The sequence below is a fragment of the Lithobates pipiens genome, unplaced genomic scaffold (assembly GCF_037356315.1).
Source record: "Lithobates pipiens isolate NorthernLeopardFrog02 unplaced genomic scaffold, aLitPip1_a1.2 Scaffold_23, whole genome shotgun sequence".
NCBI classification, from domain to species: Eukaryota; Metazoa; Chordata; class Amphibia; order Anura; family Ranidae; genus Lithobates; species Lithobates pipiens.
This window is the reverse complement of record NW_027507785.1, coordinates 19,598,623-19,624,911: the sequence shown is the minus strand read 5'-3', so window position 1 is coordinate 19,624,911 and position 26,289 is coordinate 19,598,623. Positions and strand designations below refer to the sequence as shown.

General features: G+C 45.3%; 1 protein-coding gene across 2 annotated transcripts in view; it reads left to right on the top strand.

Moving 5' to 3' along the window:
* LOC143927236 (sphingomyelin phosphodiesterase 5-like) overlaps positions 1-18,102 on the top strand; it is a 57,917-nt gene extending 39,815 nt beyond the window's left edge. Inside the window, exons 6-9 of one of the 2 annotated variants that reach the window (XM_077451232.1) lie at positions 1,320-1,409; positions 6,697-6,760; positions 6,846-6,984; positions 17,786-18,102. In XM_077451232.1, the coding sequence (XP_077307358.1) occupies positions 1,320-1,409; positions 6,697-6,760; positions 6,846-6,984; positions 17,786-17,917 (425 nt within the window). In that variant the 3' untranslated portion in view covers positions 17,918-18,102. Of the gene's footprint in view, positions 1-1,319; positions 1,410-6,696; positions 6,761-6,845; positions 6,985-9,228; positions 9,338-17,785 lie in introns of those variants that run through there. The other variant, XM_077451233.1, reaches the window with a different exon arrangement.
* Positions 18,103-26,289: the final 8,187 nt, after the last annotated feature.

Sequence of the window (26,289 nt, the reverse complement as noted above, 5' to 3'; positions counted from 1 at the left end):
TTATTGCTGCTTTAATTTCCAAGCTTGGGCTTTGGTTTTGTATGGCTGCCTTTCTCAACTTTCTGTGCTTGAAGCCCTGGAGGTGGTTTCTTGTGTGGGCTGCCAGTTGAACCTCCTGGTTCAGAACTATCTGGACAAGTTATTTTTGATACCAGTATCTAAGCCTAGGTTGCTCCATGGGATTGGTCCTGCTTGGTCTACACCCTTCCACCCTCATCTCCTGCCTCCCCTTTTCCAGGTGGTTGGGGTTTTTGTCCCGTTCAGGTTCCTGACAGATGTTTATAAGCTTCTCCTGACTATCAAGATCTCCAGGCCCAGGTTTGATGTATTATACATAAGTAAAGGTGCAGGGAACTAGAGCAATAGGTATCCCGCAGTGTTGAAAAGCATAAGTTAAAAGCATAATCCTTTATGCACAAGTGAAATAACAAGAGTCCATAGTCTTGTAATATATTAAAAAGTCCAAGGACCGTATGGGGTGGTGATTGGGGGAACAGAAACCATGTCCTGGTACACTGAAAAACACACAAGGGGAGTGGCGCCTCTGGGTGCAGATATAGGACAAGTTTAATAACACTTTAATACAGGCAACTCACAAAAAGTTTGTTCATTTTTGTTTCATGCGTTTTTTTGCTTTTTTCAGAAATTTGGAAATCCAAAAATTCGGAGGTTCCATTTTCCGAAATTTCCATTTTCCGAAATTTCCATTTTCCGAAATTTCCATTTTCCGAAATTTCCATTTTCCGAAATTTCCATTTTCCGGAAATTTAAACTATCCGAAATTTAGACTATCCGAAATTTTGACTTTCCAACTTTTCCACTTTTTTTACTTTTCCAATTTCTGAAATTCTGAGTTTTTGGAAATTGAAAAATTCTGAAATTTCCGAATTTGTTAAAAAAAGAATTCGGAACTAAACAAATTGCACATGTCTAATGTTTTTATGCCTAGTGTCCTACTGCTGAAGGGGGTGCCATAACCCAACAGTCAAATCAGATCTCCACTCAGGTCCCTGCAGTGAGTACAAAAAAAATGTTTTATTTTTTCACATCTGTCCTTTTGTCAGCTTATAAAAGAAAAAGTATGCAGGTAATTTTATTAAAACAGTATACCAAAAAAAAGACACCTTTGTCCTCAGGAGAAAAATTTTAAAAATGATGTAGTTAAGTTTGTCTTGCTTACTGACACTCTCTTCTATTTGGTCTGAGCATATAGTCATCATTGACCGCCTACTTTTGCAACATATATATTTTTTTTAATAACCTACATATTGACACCCAGATCATGTGTGAGTTTACACCCCATTTGTCTCCTATTTCAGACGACTCCATGGAGCAGAAACATCAGCTGTTTTCTGTATATAAGGATCCGTGTAGAGACTGTGCCGGCCAGGACAAAAGAGGTACAGTGGGTGAGTATAGAGGCACGCCGGATGGTCTTCACCAACGTTTCTCAACCTCTTCTCCATCATGTTACCTTTTTTTGTTTTTGTTTTTTTTTCTATGCAAGATCTAGAGGCACCCCAAACCCATGATTCCTTTATTTCAGAACAAATTGCTGGCAAATGTCAATATATCCTGATTTTTTATTTTTTTTTGTCAAAGGAAAACTACCAAAGTAGAAAAAAAAGTAAAAACAAGTTTGAACTTTAGCTGTATATTTTTTGCCATTACCATTACCCACCACCAAGAATACCTTTAAAATAAATTCTCTATTCCTGATGTGCACAAGGATGCCACACATGGTTACATCATTTTATTGTTTGTTACCCCTAGTAGGGCCCAGAAACAAATTTCATTTTATTTTTTTATTTTTTTTATACTACCCAAACATGAAACTTTTTTTTTTTTTTTTTTCTACCCAACACTGACACAAAAGATGAGCTGACACTGGGGGCAGTGGGGTAGTAAAAACAAAATAGGCAGCTAACCATTTTTATCACCACCACCCTGTAATGGGCCGCCTGGGTGCCTCCGCCTAATGGTGCATTCTGCCTTCCAAACCCTTCCAGTAGAAGACACCTTCCTGAAGGTGAACTTATGCTTTTATCCCTTTCACAGCCTGTTTTTGCATTTTTTGCACATATTTAAATAATTTTAGGACTGAAGATTACATAACCCCCCCCCCCAAACATTCTATGTTTTCTGAATGCAGACACCCTAGAGAATAAAATAATGGTAGTTTCAATTTTTTTATGTCACATGATATTACCCCAAAGGTCTAGGAAACACAACATTCATGTAAAAAAAAAAAAAAAAAAAACACAATAAAAGTAAATTTTAGGGGGGCTCAAAAAACACAAACACGTGATGTCCCTTCCAGGTCAACAACTAAAAAATGTAAAGGGCAGCACAGTGGTATAGTGGTTAGCACTCTCGCCTAGCAGTAAAAGTTTGAATCCCAACCAGGACACTACCTGCCTGGAATTTGCATGTTCTGCCTGTGTGGGTTTCCTCCGGGTACTCCGGTTTCCTACCACACTCTAAAGACATGCAGGTAGGTTAATTGACTTCTGTCCAAAATTGGCCCTAGTATAAGAATGGGGACCTTGGCTTGTGGGCTCCTTGAGGGTAGGGATCGATGTGAGTGTGCAATGTACAGGGATAGGGACAATTGTAGACACCTCACTCAGGATAGACTGGTGTCTTTATTCAACCTTACTAACTATACTATATGACTATATAACTAGAAAAACTCCCCTCTCCCCACCCCTTTCATTTATTGTATTTCACGTCTTTTACACCCCATTCACATTTGTTCAGCTTGTCATGTGACCTGTCAATGTGAACCATTCATATATGTGAGACTTATGGTGGTTGTAAACCCTTACAAACCACTTTTCACTACAGGTAAGCCTATATTGAGGCTTACCTGTGGATATCTCCTATACCTGCACAGCAGATATTCACTGTATCAGCATGTGCTGGAGTCATCGGCACATGCTCACTGAAGCAACGGCTCGTTTGTGCCATTGCTTTAGCTGATGTGCCATTACCGGTGGCTCCCGCGCACATGCGTGGGGGTGACGTCATCGCAACTCCGGGCAATCACAGCGCCGGAGGCCGCAAACCTGGAAGTAACATTCTGGAGACATGTTGCCGGTCACAGCGGTGTACAGGGACCACTGCACCAGCTTCGATCTAAGGTAAGTATTTCATATGCATCGCATACTAGCTCGTTATGCCTTTTTGTCTTGCGGGATTATTTTTTTTGGATGGATTTACAACCACTTTAAAGTCACAGCAACTGCATGCAATTTGAGGGCCTCAGGCTGCAATGTTAACTTTTAAAAGTTGCATGAAAGTCGTACCTGAATGTTTTACATGCAACAGTGGGTCCAACTTTGCAGAGGGACAAGTCGCATGCAAGTCGCACCCATCCAAAGTTGCGGCAAAGTTGTGCGACTTTGGAGTCGTACGAGTGTGAATGGCGCCTTAAAGTGGAAGTAAACCCTTTTTTGTAAACTTGTACCTATGGGCAAGCCTATAATAATGCTTTACTGTAGGTACTGTGAATATCTCCTAAACCACGCAGCATGTAGCCAGTGACGTCACTGGCGCATGTGCTCTGAATGGACAGTATACCCGTGCTGTCCCTTCAGAGCTCTGTGCTGCAGTCCGTGACTCCCACACGCATTTGTGGGAGTGACATCATCGCGGAGTAGCCAATCAGGCCTTGAACCCAGAAGCAAGGCTGGGTGAAGATGGAAGTGCCTGTCGGTGGTGACAACGCTTTGTTGGAGGGCTTTGTTTTAAGGTAAGTATTTTTATAATGTGCTAGTATACGATGCATACTAGCACATAAGGCCTCTACCTTGCAGGGTTTAAAAAAAAAAAAGAGGTTTACTAGTGCTTTAATCATAGTTTCAGCATCATATGTGGGTGTTACCCAGGGTGGTCTGTATGCAGATATGCTACTTAGGAATGCCCAGCCCTTCAGACTGACATCCATCCGTCAGGGCATGTTGATAATTACATAACTCCTCTCAAGAGCCAGCCCACTGCTTACATCAGGGCTGAAGGCTCTTGAGAAGCGTACTGAGGCAGGGTGCTGGGATGTTTTCAGAAATCATATGGAGAATCCTGCTGGCCCTTCCCTGCAGTCATTGTGGGTCTGTAGCACAAAGAGACCCAGAGAATACATGACTGGCCTTTAAATTACATATGTAATCCAGTTCCAGGTATGATAGTCCATGATGGTACCATTCCCCTTCTTCCCCCTATATAGTGTTTATAAGATTGGATAGCCCCTTAAAATCTGGACAAGATAGGAAAGCACAATGCAATTTATATAGGGCAGGATAGCCCTAAACAAGCGTCGTCCTCCTTTCATATTCCATGAGATTGTATAGGGCTATCTTGTTCTATAAAGACTGTATAGTGTTATCCAATTCTATGGAAATTGTATTCAGCTATCCTATGGCAATTGTATAGTGCTATGCTATCCTATGAAGAGTGTATTGGGCTATTTTATCCTGTGACAGTTTGTATAGGGCTATCCAGCCTTATGAAGATTGTATAGGACTCTCCTGTCCTAAAAAGATTTGTAAAGGGCTCTCCTATCTTATAAAGAATGTATAGGGCTCTCCTATCTTATAAAGAATGTATAGGGCTCTCCTATCCTATAAAGAATGTATAGGGCTCTCCTTGTCTATGAAGCCTGTAAAGGGCTACCCTGTCCTAATGAAGCTTGTATAGGGCTATCCAGCCCTATGAAGATTGTATAGGGCTATCCAGCCCTATGAAGATTGTATAGGGCTATCCAGCCCTATGAAGATTGTATAGGGCTATCCAGCCCTATGAAGATTGTATAGGGCTATCCAGCCCTATGAAGATTGTATAGGGCTATCCAGCCCTATGAAGATTGTATAGGGCTATCCAGCCCTATGAAGATTGTATAGGGCTATCCAGCCCTATGAAGATTGTATAGGGCTATCCAGCCCTATGAAGATTGTATAGGGCTATCCAGCCCTATGAAGATTGTATAGGGCTATCCAGCCCTTTGAAGCTTGTATAGGGCTCTCCTGTCCTTTGAAGCTTGTATAGGGCTCTCCTGTACTATAAAGAATTGTATAGGGCTCTCCTTGCCTATGAAGCTTGCATAGGGCCATCCTGTCCTAATGAACCTTGTATAGGGCCATCCTGTCCTAATGAACCTTGTATAGGGCCACCCTGTCCTAATGAAGCTTGTATAGGGCCATCCTATCCTAATGAAGCTTGTATAGTGCTATCCAGCCCTATGAAGATTGTATAGGGCTATCCAGCCCTTAGAAGATTGTATGGGTCTTGCCTTGCCTATGAAGCTTGTATAGGGCTATCCAGTCCTATGAAGCTTGTATAGGGCTATCCAGTCCTATGAAGCTTGTATAGGGCTATCCAGCCCTATGGAGCTTGTATAGGGCTATCCAGCCCTATGGAGCTTGTATAGGGCTATCCAGCCCTATGGAGCTTGTATAGGGCTATCCAGCCCTATGGAGCTTGTATAGGGCTATCCAGCCCTATGGAGCTTGTATAGGGCTATCCAGCCCTATGGAGCTTGTATAGGGCTATCCAGCCCTATGGAGCTTGTATAGGGCTATCCAGCCCTATGGAGCTTGTATAGGGCTATCCAGCCCTATGGAGCTTGTATAGGGCTATCCAGCCCTATGGAGCTTGTATAGGGCTATCCAGCCCTATGGAGCTTGTATAGGGCTATCCAGCCCTATGGAGCTTGTATAGGGCTATCCAGCCCTATGGAGCTTGTATAGGGCTATCCAGCCCTATGGAGCTTGTATAGGGCTATCCAGCCCTATGGAGCTCGTATAGGGCTATCCAGCCCTATGGAGCTCGTATAGGGCTATCCAGCCCTATGGAGCTCGTATAGGGCTATCCAGCCCTATGAAGCTTGTATAGGGCTATCCAGCCCTATGAAGCTTGTATAGGGCTATCCAGCCCTATGAAGCTTGTATAGGGCTATCCAGCCCTATGAAGCTTGTATATCCTGTCCTATCCTATCCAAGGGGAATAGTACAGTATCTGGAATTGTATCAGGTACAGGCAAAGTCTGGCTAAGAAGGACAAGATCTGCCTGCCATCATCTCAATCATGTTCTCATTTATAAAGTGTTCCTATTATATGAAAGACAGGCATTTTTATTTTAAATAAGAGAACTGAGAGTACATAAAAGCAGCGCTCCACCCAAAAGGGGAAGTTCTGCTTTAAGCACCCCCCCCCCCGGCCACATTAGTATGTAAAGCATTTTTGCATGTCATTTTATTTGGATGGGGGAGTGGGTAACTGCTCCCACAGGTGATCCAAGCAGAAGTTCTACCCTCCCCCTCACTCCCTGCAGTCTTCTGGGACATGTCACAGGTCCCAGAAGTCTGTCGGACCATTCACACACAGCACAACTCACACATGGGCGGTGCACAACCGGCTGTGAAGCCACAAACTGTCACAGCCGGGTGCCCACAGTTCAAATGCAGTCTCGAGGGAGAGAAGCGACGGTTCGGGTGAGCACATCACTGGATTCTGGGACAGGTGAGTGGCTGTTTATTAAATAATAAACTAAAAAGGACTGAAGCTTTGCTTTAAGAATGGCTGAATTTGGAGTTTTATCGTGGCAAATGGGTGAATTACAGTGACTCAGATTGGTGTTTGAAGGTTTATGTTGGGTCCTCTGGATGCAGACCTCTAACAATGGCTTCTTGTTTGTCCCAGGCACCCTCCTCAGATGGGACTGTCTATACCATGAGGCTGTCAACACTCCAGCCAGTCTAAAGAGGTGAGATGGGGATCATTGGGAATCAGTGAGATATTATTTTACTTGTCATGTTAATCCAGGAATCTCACTCCATGTTCTGTTGCAGGACCCTGGATTCAGACGCCGAGCGAAGATTGTACGTGGCTCCACCTCTTCCTGAAGGAATCGATGGGAGTGATGCACACTGGACAGGGCGGAGAATAGATTATATCTTATACAGAGAATCCGATTCCTTACTTTCTCTGGTGAGACACATGTCTGTGTTCTGAGAATGTATAGGGCTACTTTTTAGAGATTGTATAAGGCTATCCTATCCTATGGGGATTATATGGATCTATCCTAACCCATGGAGAATGTTTGGGGCTCGCCTTTTCCTCTGGCGAATGTATGAGACAGTCCTTTCCTATGAAGACTGGATAAGTCTGTTTTATCCTATGGAGATTGCATGGGTTTATCCTATTGTATGAGGCTGTCCTATCCTATGGAAATTGTATAGGTGCAGCCTATCCTATGGAGAATATATAAGGATGTCATATCCTATGGCAGTTGTATAGGTATATATCCCATGGGGGTTTTATGGGGTTGTTCTGTTCTATGGAGAATCTATGGGTCTAACCTATGGAGATTTTGCAGCAGGCTTTCCTATCCTATGGGATTGCTTAAGACAATCTAATGGAGATTGTATAGGTCTGTCCTATCCTATGGAGATTGTATAGGTCTGTCCTATCCTATGGAGATTGTATAGGTCTGTCCTATCCTATGGAGATTGTATAGGTCTGTCCTATCCTATGGAGATTGTATAGGTCTGTCCTATCCTATGGAGATTGTATAGGTCTGTCCTATCCTATGGAGATTGTATAGGTCTGTCCTATCCTATGGAGATTGTATAGGTCTGTCCTATCCTATGGAGATTGTATAGGTCTGTCCTATACTATGGACACTGTGCAGAACTGTCCTAGCCTTAGAAAATTCCATAGGGCTGTCTAATCCTTTGGAGATTGCATAGAACTGTCCAATCCTTTGGAGATTGTATAGGGCTGTCCAATCCTTTGGAGATTGTATAGGTCTGTCCAGTCCTTTGGAGATTGTATAGGGCTGTCCAATCCTTTGGCGATTCCATAGGGCTGTCCAATACTTTGGAGATTGTATAGGGCTGTCCAGTCCTTTGGAGATTGTATAGGGCTGTCCAGTCCTTTGGAGATTGTATAGGGCTGTCCAGTCCTTTGGAGATTGTATAGGGCTGTCCAGTCCTTTGGAGATTGTATAGGGCTGTCCAGTCCTTTGGAGATTGTATAGGGCTGTCCAGTCCTTTGGAGATTGTATAGGGCTGTCCAGTCCTTTGGAGATTGTATAGGGCTGTCCAGTCCTTTGGAGATTGTATAGGGCTGTCCAGTCCTTTGGAAATTGTATAGGGCTGTCCAGTCCTTTGGAGATTGTATAGGGCTGTCCAGTCCTTTGGAGATTGTATAGGGCTGTCCAGTCCTTTGGAGATTGCATAGGGCTGTCCAGTCCTTTGGAGATTGCATAGGGCTGTCCAGTCCTTTGGAGATTGCATAGGGCTGTCCAGTCCTTTGGAGATTGCATAGGGCTGTCCAGTCCTTTGGAGATTGCATAGGGCTGTCCAGTCCTTTGGAGATTGCATAGGGCTGTCCAGTCCTTTGGAGATTGCATAGGGTTGTCCAGTCCTTTGGAGATTGCATAGGGTTGTCCAGTCCTTTGGAGATTGCATAGGGTTGTCCAGTCCTTTGGAGATTGCATAGGGTTGTCCAGTCCTTTGGAGATTGCATAGGGTTGTCCAGTCCTTTGGAGATTGCATAGGGTTGTCCAGTCCTTTGGAGATTGCATAGGGTTGTCCAGTCCTTTGGAGATTGCATAGGGTTGTCCAGTCCTTTGGAGATTGCATAGGGTTGTCCAGTCCTTTGGAGATTGCATAGGGTTGTCCAGTCCTTTGGAGATTGCATAGGGTTGTCCAGTCCTTTGGAGATTGCATAGGGTTGTCCAGTCCTTTGGAGATTGCATAGGGTTGTCCAGTCCTTTGGAGATTGCATAGGGTTGTCCAGTCCTTTGGAGATTGCATAGGGTTGTCCAGTCCTTTGGAGATTGCATAGGGTTGTCCAGTCCTTTGAAGATTGCATAGGGCTGTCTAATCCTTTGAAGATTGCATAGGGCTGCCCAATCCTTTAGAGATTGCATGGGGCTGTCTAATCCTTTGAAGATTGCATGGGGCTGTCCAGTCTTATGAAGATTGTAGTCACTTTGTTGTTACTAAGATACCAAAGTACTGAATCTAGGGCTCAATTCACAGAGCTTTAACACAAGAATGGGGATCTTTATTTTCAGATATACTTTATATCTGGAATTTACCAGCCCTGTGGGTACACAGGGTATGTTTTTTCCTACAAACACTGGTCAGTTGATAATTATTTTCTAATATTCCCTGTTTGCTCACGCCTCACAATTCCAGATTGTGCTTTGTATTCCGTTTCAAGGCTGTGAACAAGTTCCAGTTCATCACACGATTGGTAGGACTGTCGGGTCACATTCTGGTCTCGATGCACTTCTCCGTCTCACTGCCAGGGTGAATATCTCCTAAATGGTGCACGTTTGGGAAATCTTCATTTTACCTACAGGTAAGCCTTATTATAGGCTTACCTGTAGGTAAAAACCACAAAGCAGGCTTTACTACCGCTTTAAGGGGATTGCATAGGGCTGTCCAATCCTGTGGAGATTGCATAGGGCTGTCCAATCCTGTGGAGACTGCATTTTGGGACATTGCATAGGGCTGTCCAATATTGTGGAGATTGCATAGGGCTGCCCAATCTTGCGGAGATTGCACAGGGCTGCCCAATCTTGCGGAGATTGCACAGGGCTGCCCAATCTTGCGGAGATTGCACAGGGCTGCCCAATCTTGCGGCGATTGCACAGGGCTGCCCAATCTTGCGGCGATTGCACAGGGCTGCCCAATCTTGCGGCGATTGCACAGGGCTGCCCAATCTTGCGGCGATTGCACAGGGCTGCCCAATCTTGCGGAGATTGCACAGGGCTGCCCAATCTTGCGGAGATTGCACAGGGCTGCCCAATCTTGCGGAGATTGCACAGGGCTGCCCAATCTTGCGGAGATTGCACAGGGCTGCCCAATCTTGCGGAGATTGCACAGGGCTGCCCAATCTTGCGGAGATTGCACAGGGCTGCCCAATCTTGCGGAGATTGCACAGGGCTGCCCAATCTTGCGGAGATTGCACAGGGCTGCCCAATCTTGCGGAGATTGCACAGGGCTGCCCAATCTTGCGGAGATTGCACAGGGCTGCCCAATCTTGCGGAGATTGCACAGGGCTGCCCAATCTTGCGGAGATTGCACAGGGCTGCCCAATCTTGCGGAGATTGCACAGGGCTGCCCAATCTTGCGGAGATTGCACAGGGCTGCCCAATCTTGCGGAGATTGCACAGGGCTGCCCAATCTTGCGGAGATTGCACAGGGCTGCCCAATCTTGCGGAGATTGCACAGGGCTGCCCAATCCTGTGGAGAGTGTAGTCACATGAATAGGTATCTTCAGTCTTAAGGTGATTGCATAGGACTGTCCAGCCCTATGGAGGTTGCGCAGGGCTGTCCAGCCCTATGGAGATTGTAGTCACTTTGTTATTACTAAGAGATCAAAGCAATGCCTATATGGCTCAATTCACAGAGCTTTAACACAAGGATAGGGATCTTCAGTCTTAAGGTGATTGCATAGGGCTGTCCAATTCTATAGAGATTGTAGACACTTTGTTATTATGAAGATACCAAAGTAGTGCATATAGGGCTCAGTTCACAGAGCTTTACCACAAGAATATGGATCTTTATTTTCAGATACAGTGGTGTGAAAAAGTGTTTGCCCCCTTCCTCATTTCCTGTTCCTTTGCATGTTTGTCACACTTAAGTGTTTCGGAACATCAAACCAATTTAAACAATAGTCAAGGACAACACAAGTAAACACAAAATGCAATTTGTAAATGAAGGTGTTTATTATTAACCAGTTGCCGACCGCCGCACGCCGATGTACGTCGGTACAATGGCACGGGCAGGCATAAGGACATACATGTACGTCCCTTGCCTCCCGCGGGTCGGGGGCCCGATCGGGCCCCCGCCCGGTGCCTGCGGCGGTCGGTATTCGTGCGGGAGCGATCCCGGACGAGGGGACGGCCATTCATTCATGGCCACCCCCTCGCGATCGCTCCCGACGAATAGAAATCCCCGGTGACATCACTTCCTCTCCTGTAATGTAAACACAGGAGAGGAAGTGATGTATTCTCTCCTCCGTGTCGGTATTTTTCGTTCCGACACGGAGGAGAGCGGATCAGTAAGTTGCACCAACACTCACACACACAGTAGAACATGCCAGGCACACTCACACCCCCCCTTTACCCCCCGATCACCCCCCCAATTACCCCTGCCCCCCAGTCACAGTGACACCAATGTCATTTTTTTTTTTTTTTTTTGCATTGGTGTCATTTGTGACTGTAATAACTGTTAGGGCAGTTAGAGTTAGCCCCCTTTAGTTCTAATGTACCCCCCTAACCCCCCCAATAAAGGTTTAACCCCGTGATCACCCCCCGTCGCCAGTGTCACTAAGGCTGGGTTCACATTGCAGCGGTTTATGAGAACGAATGTGATTCGCACCGCACTGCAGTGCAAATCACATCCGATCTCTGTGCGATTCGAGTTCAGCCATTCGCCGCACCCGCCACACCCGCCGCACCCGCCGCAAATTCGCACGGGACCCTTTTTTTGGCCCGCAGCAGAATCGGATCGCATGGGTGTTCACACCATGCGATCCGAGTTTGCAGATCGCACTGCGATATGCGAACTGATCTGGGGGTGTCAGTAACATTTCACTGACACTCCCAGCAGTTCGCATAGGGCAGTGTGAACTGCCGCCGGGAGGCATGCGATGCGGGAACCCGCCGCGCATTCGCGGCGTTTCCGCATTGCTCCAGTGTGAACCCAGCCTAATAAGCGATCATTTTTCTGATCGCCGTATTAGTGTCACAGGTGACGCTAGTTAGGCAGGTAGGTATTTAGGTTCGCCGCAGCTTTTTATAGCGCCAGGGACCCCCATATACTACCGCATAAAGCCCCCTGATTGCCCCCTAGTTAACCCTTTCACCAGTGATCACCATATAACTGTTACAGGTGACGCTGGTTGGTTAGTTATTTTTTTATAGTTTCAGGGCACCCGCCATTTATTACCTAATAAAGGTTTAACCCCCTGATCACCCGGCGGGTGTCATTTGTGACTAATAACTGTTAGGGCAGTTAGGGTTAGCCCCCTTTAGTTCTAAGGTACCCCCCTAACCCCCCCAATAAAGGTTTAACCCCGTGATCACCCCCCGTCGCCAGTGTCACTAAGGCTGGGTTCACATTGCAGCGGTTTATGAGAACGGATGTGATTCGCACCGCACTGCAGTGCAAATCACATCCGATCTCTGTGCGATTCGAGTTCAGCCATTCGCCGCACCCGCCGCACCCGCCGCAAATTCGCACGGGACCCTTTTTTTGGCCCGCAGCAGAATCGGATCGCATGGGTGTTCACACCATGCGATCCGAGTTTGCAGATCGCACTGCGATATGCGAACTGATCTGGGGGTGTCAGTAACATTTCACTGACACTCCCAGCAGTTCGCATAGGGCAGTGTGAACTGCCGCCGGGAGGCATGCGATGCGGGAACCCGCCGCGCATTCGTGGCGTTCCCGCATCGCTCCAGTGTGAACCCAGCCTAATAAGCGATCGTTTTTCTGATCGCTGTATTAGTGTCACAGGTGACGCTAGTTAGGCAGGTAGGTATTTAGGTTCGCTGCAGCTTTTTATAGCGCCAGGGACCCCCATATACTACCGCATAAAGCCCCCTAATTGCCCCCTAGTTAACCCTTTCACCAGTGATCACCATATAACTGTTACAGGTGACGCTGGTTGGTTAGTTATTTTTTTATAGTTTCAGGGCACCCGCCATTTATTACCTAGTCTCACTAGTGTACCCCTAAATTTAGGGGTGTCTACTTTCCAAAATGGGGTCATTTGGGGGGGGGTTTGTGCCATCTTGGCATTTTATGGCCTTCAAAACTGTAACGCCCTTAGAAAGCCTGAAGGCGGTGCTTGGTTTTCGGGGCCCCGTACGCGGCTAGGCTCCCAAAAAGTCCCACATATGTGGTATCCCCATACTCAGGAGAAGCAGCAGAATTTATTTTGGGGTGTCATTTCACATACGCCCATAGCATGTGTGAGCAATATATCATTTAGTGACAACTTTGTGTAAAAAAAAAAAAAAAATTTTTTTTTTTGTCATTATTCAATCGCTTGAGGCAAAAAAATAAAATATTCAATGGGCTCAACATGCCTCTTATCAATTTCCTTAGGGGGTCTACTTTCCAAAATGGGGTCATTTGGGGGGGTTTTGTACTGCCCTGCCATTTTAGCACCTCAAGAAATGAGATAGGCAGTCGTAAACTAAAAGCTGCGTAAATTCCAGAAAACGTACCTTAGTTTGTAGATGTGACAACTTTTGCGCAAACCAATAAATATACAATTATTGACTTTTTTTTTACCAAAGACATGTGGCTGAATACATTTTGGCCTAAATGTATGACTAAAATTGAGTTTATTGGATTTTTCTAATAACAAAAAGTAGAAAATATCATTTTTTTTCAAAATTTGCGGTCTTTTTACGTTTATATCGCAAAAAATAAAAATCGCAGAGGCAATCAAATACCATCAAAAGAAAGCTCTATTTGTGGGAAGAAAAGGACGCAAATTTTGTTTGGGTACAACATTGCATGACCGCGCAATTACCAGTTAAAGCAGCGCAGTGCCAAAGTGTAAAAAGACCTCTGGTCATTTACCAGCAAAATGGTCCGGTCTGAAAGTGGTTAAAGGTGAAAAAAAATCCAAACCATCATGGCCCTGTGTGAAAAAGTGATTGCCCCCTAAACCTAATAACTGGTTGGGCCACCCTTAGCAGCAACAACTGCAACCAATCGTTTGAGATAACGTGCAATGAGGCTTTTACAGCGTCCTGGAGGAATTTTGGCCCACTCATCTTTGCAGAATTGTCCTAATTCAGTTACATTAGAGGGTTTTCGAGCATGAACGGTCTTTTTAAGGTCATACCACAACATCTCAATAGGATTCAGGTCAGGACTTTGGCTAGGCCACTCCAAAGTCTTCATTTTGTTTTTCTTCAGCCATTCGGTGGTGGACTTGCTGGTGTGTTTAGGATCATTGTCCTGCTGCAGAACCCAAGTTCGTTTCAGCTTGAGTACACGAACAGATGGTCGGACATTCTCCTTCAGGATCTCTTGGTAGACAGCAGAATTCATAGTTCCTTTTATCACGGCAAGTCTTCCAGGTCCTGAAGCAGCAAAACAGCCCCAGACCATCACACTACCACCACCATATTTTACTGTTGGTATAATGTTCTTTTTATGAAATGCAGTGTTCCTTCTACGCCAGATATACTTGGACACACACCTTCCAAAGAGTTCCACTTTTGTCTCATCGGTCCACAGAATGTTGTCCCAAAAGTCTTGGGGATCATCAAGATGTGTTGTGGAGAAATTGAGACGAGCTTTGATGTTCTTTTTGCTCAGCAGTGGTTTTCTCCTTGGAACTCTGCCATGCAGGCCATTTTTGCCCAGTCTTTTCCTGATGGTGGAGGCATGAACGCTGACCTTAACTGAGGCAAGTGAGGCCTGCAGTTCCTTGGACGTTGTTGTGGGGTCTTTTGTGACCTCTTGGATGAGTCGTCGCTGCGCTCTTGGGGTAATTTTGGGCGGCCGGCCACTCCTGGGAAGGTTCACCACTGTTCCATGTCTTCGCCATTTGTGGATAATGGCTCTCACTGTGGTTCGCTGGATTCCCAAAGCTTTGGAAATGGCTTTAACCCTTTCCAGACTGATAGATCTCAATTACTTTCTTTCTCACGTTAAATAGACATCTACAAGATAAATGAATGAATCAATTCACCCGTAGAAGCAACAGCGCATATTCCTCTATAGAGAGAAAAAAATATATATATGTTATTTGTTCTAGTGCAAACTATTGTTCTACGGAAAGCACGTGTATCCTCCACAATATAGTCATACAAAATAGTTATTGTCCATGATAACTGTCCATATGTCCAGATTATGGTGAATAATCAAGATGGTTCCAGGAAAAGAGGAACTGAAACAGATTACCTATTTCAGTCCATAAACAAAATAAGAAGCAAAACTGAAACAAAGTATCCTGGTACAGATCATAAGGGGTATACGATGCAATCCTTCCTTAACGTGATTAAACTTCCAACAGTGAAATGCAGTGTTCCCAAATTTGCTGGGGTACAATCTCAGGCATGAGGCGACCCCCCTCAGTTATATTCTTACCAGATGTGCCTGGTTATGCGGGCTCTCAGATATTACTCCTCATCGGCTGGATCTCATCCGCTTCATAAGTGCCGGGTAATTCAAGATCTTCTATCAGGCTGCAGGCTGTGCCCTCCTTCTTCTTCTCTCCTCCAGCTAGAAGATCTTGAATTACCCGGCACTTATGAAGCGGATGAGATCCAGCCGATGAGGAGTAATATCTGAGAGCCCGCATAACCAGGCACATCTGGTAAGAATATAACTAAGGGGGGTCGCCTCATGCCTGAGATTGTACCCCAGCAAATTTGGGAACACTGCATTTCACTGTTGGAAGTTTAACCACTTGGGATCCGCGCTATTGCAAAATGACGGCAACAGCGCGGACCCACATTTCCGGGACTACGTCTATTGACGTAGTCCCGGTTACGAGCGGCCTGCGCGCCCCCTGAGGGGCGCGCGCGGCGCGCTCTGTGATCGGCGAGTCCGTGAGACTCGCCTGATCACCGATCCGTGTAAGGGGTCGATCCCGACCCCTTATCACGTGATCAGCTGTCAGCCAATGACAGCTGATCATGTGATAAAACGGAGCCGGTAATCGGCTAGTATTCCTCCTCGCACTGACAGCGCGAGGAGAAAAAAAAAAAGCCGATCGCCGGCGGCCGTGTTCGGGACATCAGTCCCGATCACGGCCAGCAATTTAAACGGACACCTGCCCCCTGCCAGTGCCCACCTGCCACCCGCAGTGCCATCCTGAAATAAAGTAAGTGCCCCCCTGTCAGTGCCACCCAGCAGTGCCCATAGTGCCCACAGTGCCACCCAGCAGTGCCCACAGTGCCACCCAGCAGTGCCCACAGTGCCACCCACAGTGCCACCCAGCAGTGCCACCCACAGTGCCACCCAAAATCTGCCTCAAAGGTGCTGCACCCCAGTGCCGCCCATCAGTGCCCAGCAGTGCCGCCCATCAGTGCCCAGCAGTGCCGCCCATCAGTGCCCAGCAGTGCCACCTATCAGTGCCCATCAGTCCCATCTATCTGTGGTACCTATCAGTGCCCATCCGTGCCACCCATCCGTGCCACTTATCCGTGCCACCCATCCGTGCCATCTTATCTGTGCCCATCTTTGCCCATCAGTGCCGCCTTATCTGTGCCCATCGGTGCCGCCTTATCTGTGCCTATTAGTGCCGCCTTAACTATGCCTATCAGTGCCCACCAGTGCAGCCTATCAGTGCCCACCAATGCAGCCCATCAGTGCCCACCAATGCAGCCCATCAGTGCCCACCAATGCAGCCCATCAGTGCCGCCTAATCAGCGCACTTCAATGAAGGAGAAAAATGACCCGTTTGCAAAATTTTATAACAAACTATTAAAACATGTTTTTTTTTTTTTTTTTTTTTGCATCTTTTTTTGTTTGTTTAGCAAAAAATAAAACTCCGAGCTGTAACTAAATACCACCAAAAGAAAGCTCTATTTGTGGGAAAAAAATGATAAAAATTTCATTTGGGTACAGTGTTGTATGACCGCGCAATTGTCATTCAAAGTGCATCAGCGCTGAAAGCTGAAAATTGGTCTGGGACTGAGGGGGGTTTAAGTGCCCAGTAAGCAAGTGGTTAATCACGTTAAGGAAGGATTGCATCGTATACCCCTTATGATCTGTACCAGGATACTTTGTTTCAGTTTTGCTTCTTATTTTGTTTATGGACTGAAATAGGTAATCTGTTTCAGTTCCTCTTTTCCTGGAACCATCTTGATTATTCACCATAATCTGGACATATGGACAGTTATCATGGACAATAACTATTTTGTATGACTATATTGTGGAGGATACACGTGCTTTCCGTAGAACAATAGTTTGCACTAGAACAAATAACATATATATATTTTTTTCTCTCTATAGAGGAATATGCGCTGTTGCTTCTACGGGTGAATTGATTCATTCATTTATCTTGTAGATGTCTATTTAACGTTTTCTAGTGGTTTTATTGATTTAATGCCTTTTAAAACAGCTGCTTAAATTCCACAGCTCCCAGGTAGAAAGCATATCATTTGATGCTGAGCGCCTTTTTATTTGCGTGGTTAACGGGCGGAGGTTACCCTAAGCAAAGGTGTATACTTTCTTTCTCAATTGTTCCTGAATTTCTTTGGGTCTCGGCATGATGTGTAGCTTTTAAGGATCTTCTGGTGGACCTCACTGTGTCAAGCAGCTCCTATTTAAGTGATGCCTTGATTGTGAACAGGTGTGGCAATAATCAGGCCTGGGTGTGGCTAGAGAAATTGAACTCAGGTGTGGACAACCACAGTTATAGTATGTTTTAACAAGAGGGGCAATCACTTTTTCACACAGGGTCATGATGGTTTGGATTTTTTTTCACCTTTAATAATAAACACCTTCATTTACAAATTGCATTTTGTGTTTACTTGTGTTGTCCTTGACTATTGTTTAAATTGGTTTGATGTTCCGAAACACTTAAGTGTGACAAACATGCAAAGGAACAGGAAATGAGGAAGGGGGCAAACACTTTTTCACACCACTGTATACTGTTTATTTCTAATTGACCATCCCTGTGGGTGCACATGGTATGGTTTTCTTACAAACACTGGTCAGTTGATTATAATTTTGTATTGTTCCCTGTCTGCTCTCACAATTCCTGATTGTTCTTCGTATTGCTTTTCAAGGCTGTGAACAAGTTCCAGTTCATCACACAATTGGCAGGACTGTCGGATCACGTACCGGTCTCAATGCACTTCTCCGTCTCACTGCCAGGGGGCGCCTCCCCTGTGAATAACGACACGATAATACCTCACTGACACGTCTGATCTGATGTACTATACATGTGACAGGATTACTAATCCTAAATTTTGTAAAATGTCTTGTTTATGGAAAGATCGTTATTTTCTTACTGGGATGTAAAATATATAAATCTTGTCGTTTTTTTTTTTTTTTTTTTTTTAACCATGTTCTGACACGACACAAATAAATATTGTGTTTGCAAGCAGTTTGTCTGTGGAATGAAGAGATCTTGCTGAATTGTTTTGAGTTCAGATATTTCTTTCCATTAGAATCTTTTAACTGGCTGAGCAGCTATGAAGTGGACCTGTCCTCTCTCGGGGTCGGCACCTTTATCTGTAGTTTTCAGTGCTGTGATACTTTGACTGACAACAACTCCGTCTTTCAACAATGTAACCAAACAATTTAAATTTATTTTCTGAGACAGCGCTCTCTTCTGGTGGTATTTAAAGTGGTTCTAAAGTAAAATCTTTTATTTTTTTTTTTTTTTTTTTTTTTTTTACCTTAAAGTGGTTCTAAAGCCTTAAGGTTTTATTTACCTTCGAGCATTCTATGCGTGAAGGTAAAAAACCCACTTTGCTTCAGTGCTGGTTGGGAATCCAGAAAAGGGAGTAAGAGACCGCTCTATGGAATACCACACAGCAGGTAAGAATAACATTTTTTATTTTAATTTAAAAAAATTACTTTAGAATCGCTTTAATAACCACTTGGCTTTTATTTTTTATTAATTAAAGGAAAAACCTTCATTTTCATTAGAAAAAACAAAAAACAGGACAGTATAACTTCCATCACTAAGCGATCCAATTTTTTGCAGCAATTTTTTGGAAATGCCAGCATTGAGGGGTTAAATGTGCAGGTCATATAAAGAGGGATCGGGAGGTATAGAGGGTAATGTGCAGGTCATATAAAGAGGGATCGGGAGGTATAGAGGGTAATCTACAGGTCATATACAGTGGGAAGGTTATTGTGCAGAATAATGGGTAGGGTAACGTGAATGACTTGGTTGGACGTAACCAAGACTTGGCAAGAAAGTTGCCAAAAAAGGAGTCCCATGGAAAAATACTTTTCACGTCTGCCGGTCCCATAAGACAGGGGTAGGCAACCCGGCGCCCTCCAGCTGTTGCAGAACTACAAGTCCCATCATGCCTCTGGGAGTAATTGTAACTGCCAGCCTTGCAATGCCTCATGGGAAATGTAGCACCACAACAGCTGGAGGGCCCCAGGTTGCCTACCCCTGCCATAAGGAACCTGGGAATCTGATGCCTGGGAAGGGAAATCTTCCATTTTTAAAGTCCCCACTGACCTTTTTAACTTTTCTGTATGGGGGTAATTCTTCCCAATGACCACAAGTGTAAGGACCATTCTTCCCAATGACCACAAGTGTAAGGACCATTCTTCCCAATGACCACAAGTGTAAGGACCATTCTTCCCAATGACCACAAGTGTAAGGACCATTCTTCCCACTGACCATCACACTAATGTATCTTGTGTAGTGGGTATAGTCGTTTTAAGCAGGGCTTCAAAAACTGGAAAATTATTTCAAGAGTTCCTCCGTTGAAAAGGTTGAGAAAAGCGGATCTGGGGTATGTTACAGGAGCAGCAGTGGTCAAAGTACAAAAAAGCCTATGCCTGATAAAAGGGGTCCTGCACGACTCTGAAACATTGCACTTAATATGATGTGATTGGTTTATTAAGTTCTTTTGAACTTTTACATGGATCCCTGGTGTCCTGGCGACGTATGCTTTCTTGTCCATTCATCAGGAAGAAGGATCCCTGCTTTTGCTTTTCATCTGCACTAGAAGTATGCAGTGTCCTGGTGGCCGGGGGGTATTCGCAATTTAGTTGGACCCCTAAGACCCGTTGTTGCGTTGTCTGCCGCATCCACTACCATCCTGGCTGATGGGGCTAAAATCCTCCATAAAACACGATCCATGGAGAAACACTATAATTGTAAAACAAAACCATTGCACGGGGTTATACAAACTTAATTTCCCTATTCCGTATGGAAGCACCCTGCATAGCCCTGAGCTCAGAAGCAGCATCTTTGTATTCAATGTTATTTTGTAAATTTGTCTTTTCTTTGGATGGTTGGAGAAGAACTTTGCATTAGAAATGTATTGTGATTGGGTACAGAGCTAACTTGTTGCTTTCTGGGTTATGGTTTATGAGTAGGAGAGAAAAAAATGTCACATCACAAATGAAGTGTTGCTTCTTCTGCAATTTATAGCTCAATAACTGTCCACCAACCCATCATCTCACCATTCCACATGCCAATTCACCAACCTACCAAGCCTCTATTTCACCGACCCACCAGATCACCATCCCACCAACCTAACAAACTGTTATCCCACTGATTAACCATCCCCCCCAACCTTCCATCCCACCACCTTACTAAACCCCTATCCCAGCAACCCATAATCTCACCATAACCCCAACACACCCATCCACTGATCCATCATCCCAGCCACCCACAGAACCATCAACATTTCATTCCGCCGAGCCAGGAACCCATTAATACACCAACGACCAATATACTGTTCCACCCAACCACAATATTACAACCCAACATTCAAGTAAAGCTGACCATGCTGAAGTGAAATTTAAAGCTGAGCTTTTTTCTCCCCCCCCCCCCCCCCCCCCCAAAAAAAATTTAAATCAGGAGCTGCAAATACTGTAGCTGCTGACTTTTTTAATTTTAGGACACTTACCTGTCCTGGGGTCCTGCAATGTCAGAACCCCACCTGATTTTTCAATCGGCTCTTGGCTGCTGCCACTGCCATTCCTTGTTAGGGAAACCGGCAGTGAAGTCTTGCGGCTTCACAGCCGGTTCCCTTCTGCGCATTGGCAAAGCTCGCTGCACTTTGTGAATGGCGCGGCGGTGGAAGGAGGAGGGGGCCCAAATTTGTAGGGGGCCTTGCTGTGGCGAGGTCTCACGGAAGTGGGGATGAGTACCTGTAAACAGGTACCTGTTCCCCCCAAAAGGTGCCAAATGTAGCAGTGGAGGGGGTAGGAAGCAAACAAGCAGGCCTTCCCCTTTTGGGTGGAGCTCCACTTTGAGCTGTGAGTGGCCCTGTCAGCATTCACTCTGCAAGGCTGAAGCAGAGAAATCTTACAGTATATGGCCAGCTTAACTCACAGACCTACTAACCCAGCATCCAACCAACTCACCATCTTACTAAACGACATCCAACCAACCCATCAACATTTCATTTCACCAAACCTCCATCCTGTTAAGCTAGCAACAACCCAAACAACTAACCCCACAATCTTCCAAAACACCAACCCAACATCAACCATCTTACTGACCCATTATACCTCCAACCCACCATTCCAGCAACCAATCCATTCAATCAACCCACCATTCTACTGACCCATCCTCAGGCCAACCCACTGGTGCATTGACATTATTATTAATATTATTATATACCTTTTGTGCATTACTTTACAACATGAGGGCTGACAGTACAGTTACAATACAAGTGCGGGATGAGGTAATGCAGAAGATAAAAGTACAGTTGCTAGGTTGAAGAGAGAGAGAAGGGTTTTCATGGAACAGTAGTAGATAGAAGGACAGATTGGGGTAGAGGATCCAGAGGCTGAGAAGAAGTCCAAGCCCTTGTACACACGGTCGGAGAATCCGTCGGAATGTGTCCTATCGGACCGTGTTGTCGGATAATCCGACTGTGTGTGGTATGCATCGGACTGTTTCCGTCGGAATATCTGTCGGACCAAATTTTCCAACTTGCTGGAAATATTTTCCGACAAACTGGTCCGATAGGACATACTCCGATCATGTGTAGAGAATTCCGATCGGACAAAGAGCCACACATGCTCAGATCAAATTCCTAGACCAAAGCTATTGGCTACTAGCCTGAACGTAGTCCCATCGTAACGAAATTACGTCATCACGTTCTGAAAGATCGGATTTTTCGACAACTTTGTCCGACCGTGTGTATGCAACAGTTTCGGACAAGATCCGACAGATTTGGTTGTCGGAATCTCCGACCGTGTGTACAAGGGCCTAGAGGCGAGCATGGGAGGCGGTGACAAGGGAGCTAGAGAGCAGGAGGTCCTGGGAGGAACACATTTTATGACTAGGTTAGTGATGTAGCTGGGGCAAACTTATGGATGTCCTTGCACCAACCAACCATCTCACCTTCTCATCCTTCTGTTAGGACCATTTTCCCCATCTACTCTTTTACAGAAGAAAGCATTTAACTACAGTGCCTTGAAAAAATATTCATACCCCTGGAAATTTTCCACATCTTGTCGTGTTGCAACCAAAAACGTAAATGTATTTTATTGGGATTTTATGTGATAGACCGACACAAAGTGGCACATGAAATAAGAATAACACAACTATAAATTCATGCGCTAATGGGTAAAGAAATTCCATGCGTTTGAGTGCATGAACACTGTAGGTGACAAATGAATCATATCCTTTGATAACGTCTCGCGGACGGTTACTCAATTTCCCGGCGTGAGACGCAGGTCGACAACCACTTTCGGTTCCGGTTTGTAATGTTTTAACATGTGAGTGGATATTGTTCGTTATCTTTGCAATAAACAGACGGCATTACGCTATATCGCTCTCTTTGACATTTATCCCTGATGATTTGCTGAGAACAAGGCACGTTACGGTTGGAGACACAGCTCGTGGAGCCACAGAACCCAGCCACCTTCCTGGGCACTTGTGGTTTCTGTTATGGGAGTCCTGGATTTCTGGTGAGCGAGGGGACATGCAGAGGAGAGCACGGATCACACGGATTATCTTCTTAGTATTTGGTACTTTATTTTGCATATATTGAAAACCTTGTGTAGCAGCACTGCAGAGTTTGAAGCTCATGAACTCGATACACGTCTATCTCCTATGGACTATTATTATTTATTATATCATTGATTTTTTTTTTTATGGTCAATGGCACTATTGGCATTTACTTTGTGTTATTAATGTATTCGTTTAGCACAAGGTTGCGCTCTTACTTTAAATCACAAAAAGTGGCACATAGTTGTGAAGTGGAAGGAAAATTATAAATGGTTTTCAACATTTTTTACAAATAATTATGTGAAAAGTATTCATTTGTATTCAGCCCCCTTTATTCTGATACCCCTAACTAAAATCTTAGTGGAGCCAATTGCCTTCGGAAGTCACCTAATTAGTAAATGGAGTACACCTGTGTGTAATTTAATCTCAGTATAACTACAGCTGTTCTGTGAAGCCCTCAGAAGGTTGTTGTTGAACCTTAGTGGACAAACAGCATCATGAAGACCAAGGAACACACCAGACAGGTCAGGGATAAAGTTGTGGAGAAGTTTAAAGCAGGGTTAGGTTATAAAAAATATACCAAGGTTTGAAGGTCTCACAGAGCTCTATCCATCATCCGAAAATGGAAAGAGTATGGCACAACTGCAAACCTACCAAGACATGGCCGTCCACCTAAACTGACAGGCCGGGCAAAGAGAGCATTCATCAGAGAAGCAGCCAAGAGGTGGTATGTACCATGGTAACTCTGGAGGAGCTGCAGAGATCCACAGCTCAGGTGGGAGAATCTGTCCACAGGACAACTATTAGTGGTGCCCTCCACAAATCTGGCCTTTTTAAAAGGAGTGTCAAGAAGAAAACCATTGTTGAAAAAAAGCCATAAGAAGTCCTATTTGCAGTTTGCGAGAAGCCATGTGGGGGACACAGCAAACGTGGAAGAAGGTGATCTGGTCAGATAAGACCAAAATTGAACTTTTGGCCTAAAAGCAAAATGTGTGGTGGAAAACTAACACTGCAACTCACCCCAAACACACCATCCCCATCGTGAAACATGGTGGTAGCAGCATCATGTTTTGGGGATGCTTTTCTTCAGCAGGGAAAAGGAAGATGGTCAGAGCTGATGGGAAGATGGATGGAGACAAATACAGGGCAATCATAGAAGAAAACCTTAGTCTGTAAAAGACTTGAGACTGGGGCGGAGGTTCAACTCCAGCAGGACAAGGATCCTACAGCTACAGCCTGAGCTACAATGGAATAGTATAAATCAGGGGTATTGAATTAAAATTCACGAAGGTCCGATTACTAAAATTTTCTTGCAGCCGAGGTCTGAATCGCAGTTTTGTGCGAGGACTCAGATTCTTTACATCACAGCCCAGGTGTGTAGGCACGACAGTCCATTCATTTGAATGGACTGCTGTGCCTGCGTTTTCTGCTAGGAAAAAGTCCTGCACCTTTTTAAAAATGCAGCTGCATGGTGCGTTTGTAGCATGCAATTTCCATGTGCTGGAAATTGCACATTGTATTTCAGTGCGTTTAAGAGTCAATGGTACCCCTACTTATTTTCTGTGCAGCTGCTTGTCCCCTTTACATCTTCCTCACCACAGCACTGCCCCTTCACATATCACCCCCACACAGTATTGCCCCCTTCACATATTACCCCCTTCACATATCGCCCCCACACAGTATTGCCCCCTTCACTTATCACCCCACACAGTATTGCCCCCTTCACATATCACCCCACACAGTATTACCCCCTTCACACATCACCCCCACACAGTATTGCCCCTTCACATATCACAACACACAGTATTGTCCCCTTTACATATCCACCCAGCACTGCCCCCTTTCCGCCGCTCCCCGTCATTCACAGTTCCATGTATTTTCCTTCCTTCAACAGAGCAGAGAGCAGGAGGCGGGACAATCCTAAACTGAAGGCACAGCAGCACTGGGCGGGGCGGAGAGCTGCCGGGTTAACTTTTCATATTAGCGAACTGGTGATTGGCTGCTAGGACCGCCTCCTAGCAGCCAATCACCTCCCGATTAACATGACAGGCAGCTACCTCTCTCCACGCAGTGCTGATCCAGCCCCTAGTCCTGAATTGTCCCGCCTCCCGCTGTCCCCTCCTCTCTACTCAAATGACAGCGGAGGAGGCTGGGGACAATAGCGGTGACTAAATCGCGCAATCGCAGTCCGGAAAGAGCAGCGGCTCATATTTATTTGTAAAACATTTTGAAAACCATTTATAATTTTCCTTCCACTTCACAATTATGTGCCACTTTGGGTTGGTCTATCACATAAAATCCCAATAAAATACATTTACGGTACTTTTGGTTGTAACGTGACAACATGTGGAAAATTTCAAGGGATATGAATACTTTTTCAAGACAGCAGATGTCCTAGTGTAGGTTACTTTTATCTTATGTTGTTATTTGCTTATATATACCTTTAACTTTATTTAAAGCGTAACTCCACTTTTGTTGAGACAAAAACATTCCCCTCTGGCTGATCTCTGTACATTACAAGGATTATAACAACCTTTGCTGCAGATTCCTACCTTGTTATTCTGAAGAAATCTCTGTTTGTTCCTCTGTGCTGAGTCAGTGTAATGGGAGTGGCTTCATAATTATCAATCAGCTGTGGCAGCTGCAGGAGACTAATGAGGAAAGCTGCTGGGCCTGCATCCCTTTATACATGATTTCCTACTGGGAGTATCTTGCCAAAAAATTACATTTTCTCTCGTCATCTTCCAGGACGGCATAACCTGAGAGATGAGATGACTGGTCCACCTGACAGGAAACACAATCTCCTCAGTTTTTGATTGTGTTTCCTGGCAGTGAAATGTTTGTTGTTTTGAGACAGACCTGAGGCTTGTAGCGGATGGTCCCCCCCTTGAGGGCTGGACGCCAAAACCGGGGAGGGTGGCGGGTCCAGCCAGGGCTCAGTTACTTCTCGGGGGGGGGGGCCCCAATGGCTGGGGGAGAGGGGTTCCCTGACAAAGGAGTCTCCCGGGTACAGAGGGGTATCCCGGAACTCCTGTGAGCTAATTCCTCTTACCTTTTTTTCCTTCCACCCAGTCAGGTACAGGGGTGTTGAAGGAAGCAGAGTCTGGGCAGAGGTCATGGCCACGGAGGAAGAGTGGTCCTGCCCTAGGGTCTGGTGGTGGGATTGTTTTCATGTGCTGTAAGTGTCCCGGGTGGAGCATGATGGTGCCGTTACCACTTCCGGTTCTGGGTGCAGCTACTTCCGGTTTACGGTCTACACCAAAATGGCGGAGTGGAAGCACTAGAGGCCAAAATCTACTTCCGACGGCGGCCTTCCAACAAAATGGCGCTGTTCACTGGCGTCTGAGGGGCAGACACAGCCAGACTCTGGAGGGACAGGTGGAGGCCTCACAACTGTCGCTTGCCTTCCTCCCGGATTATGCCCAGTACAGAACAAGCAGCAACTGGTATGGATAGAGAGTAGGAGACAGTTGCACCCTTAACCCAGGAAGAGGCTGCAGGTGGTGAGTCCTCTCCTGTTGGTATAGTTGTGGGGTAAGAGGGGTCTTACTTACACCATGGGGGGAGGCAGGAGAAAGACTATGAGACTACTAAGGATGTTATGTTTTTTGTCTCCTTAGAACCTAG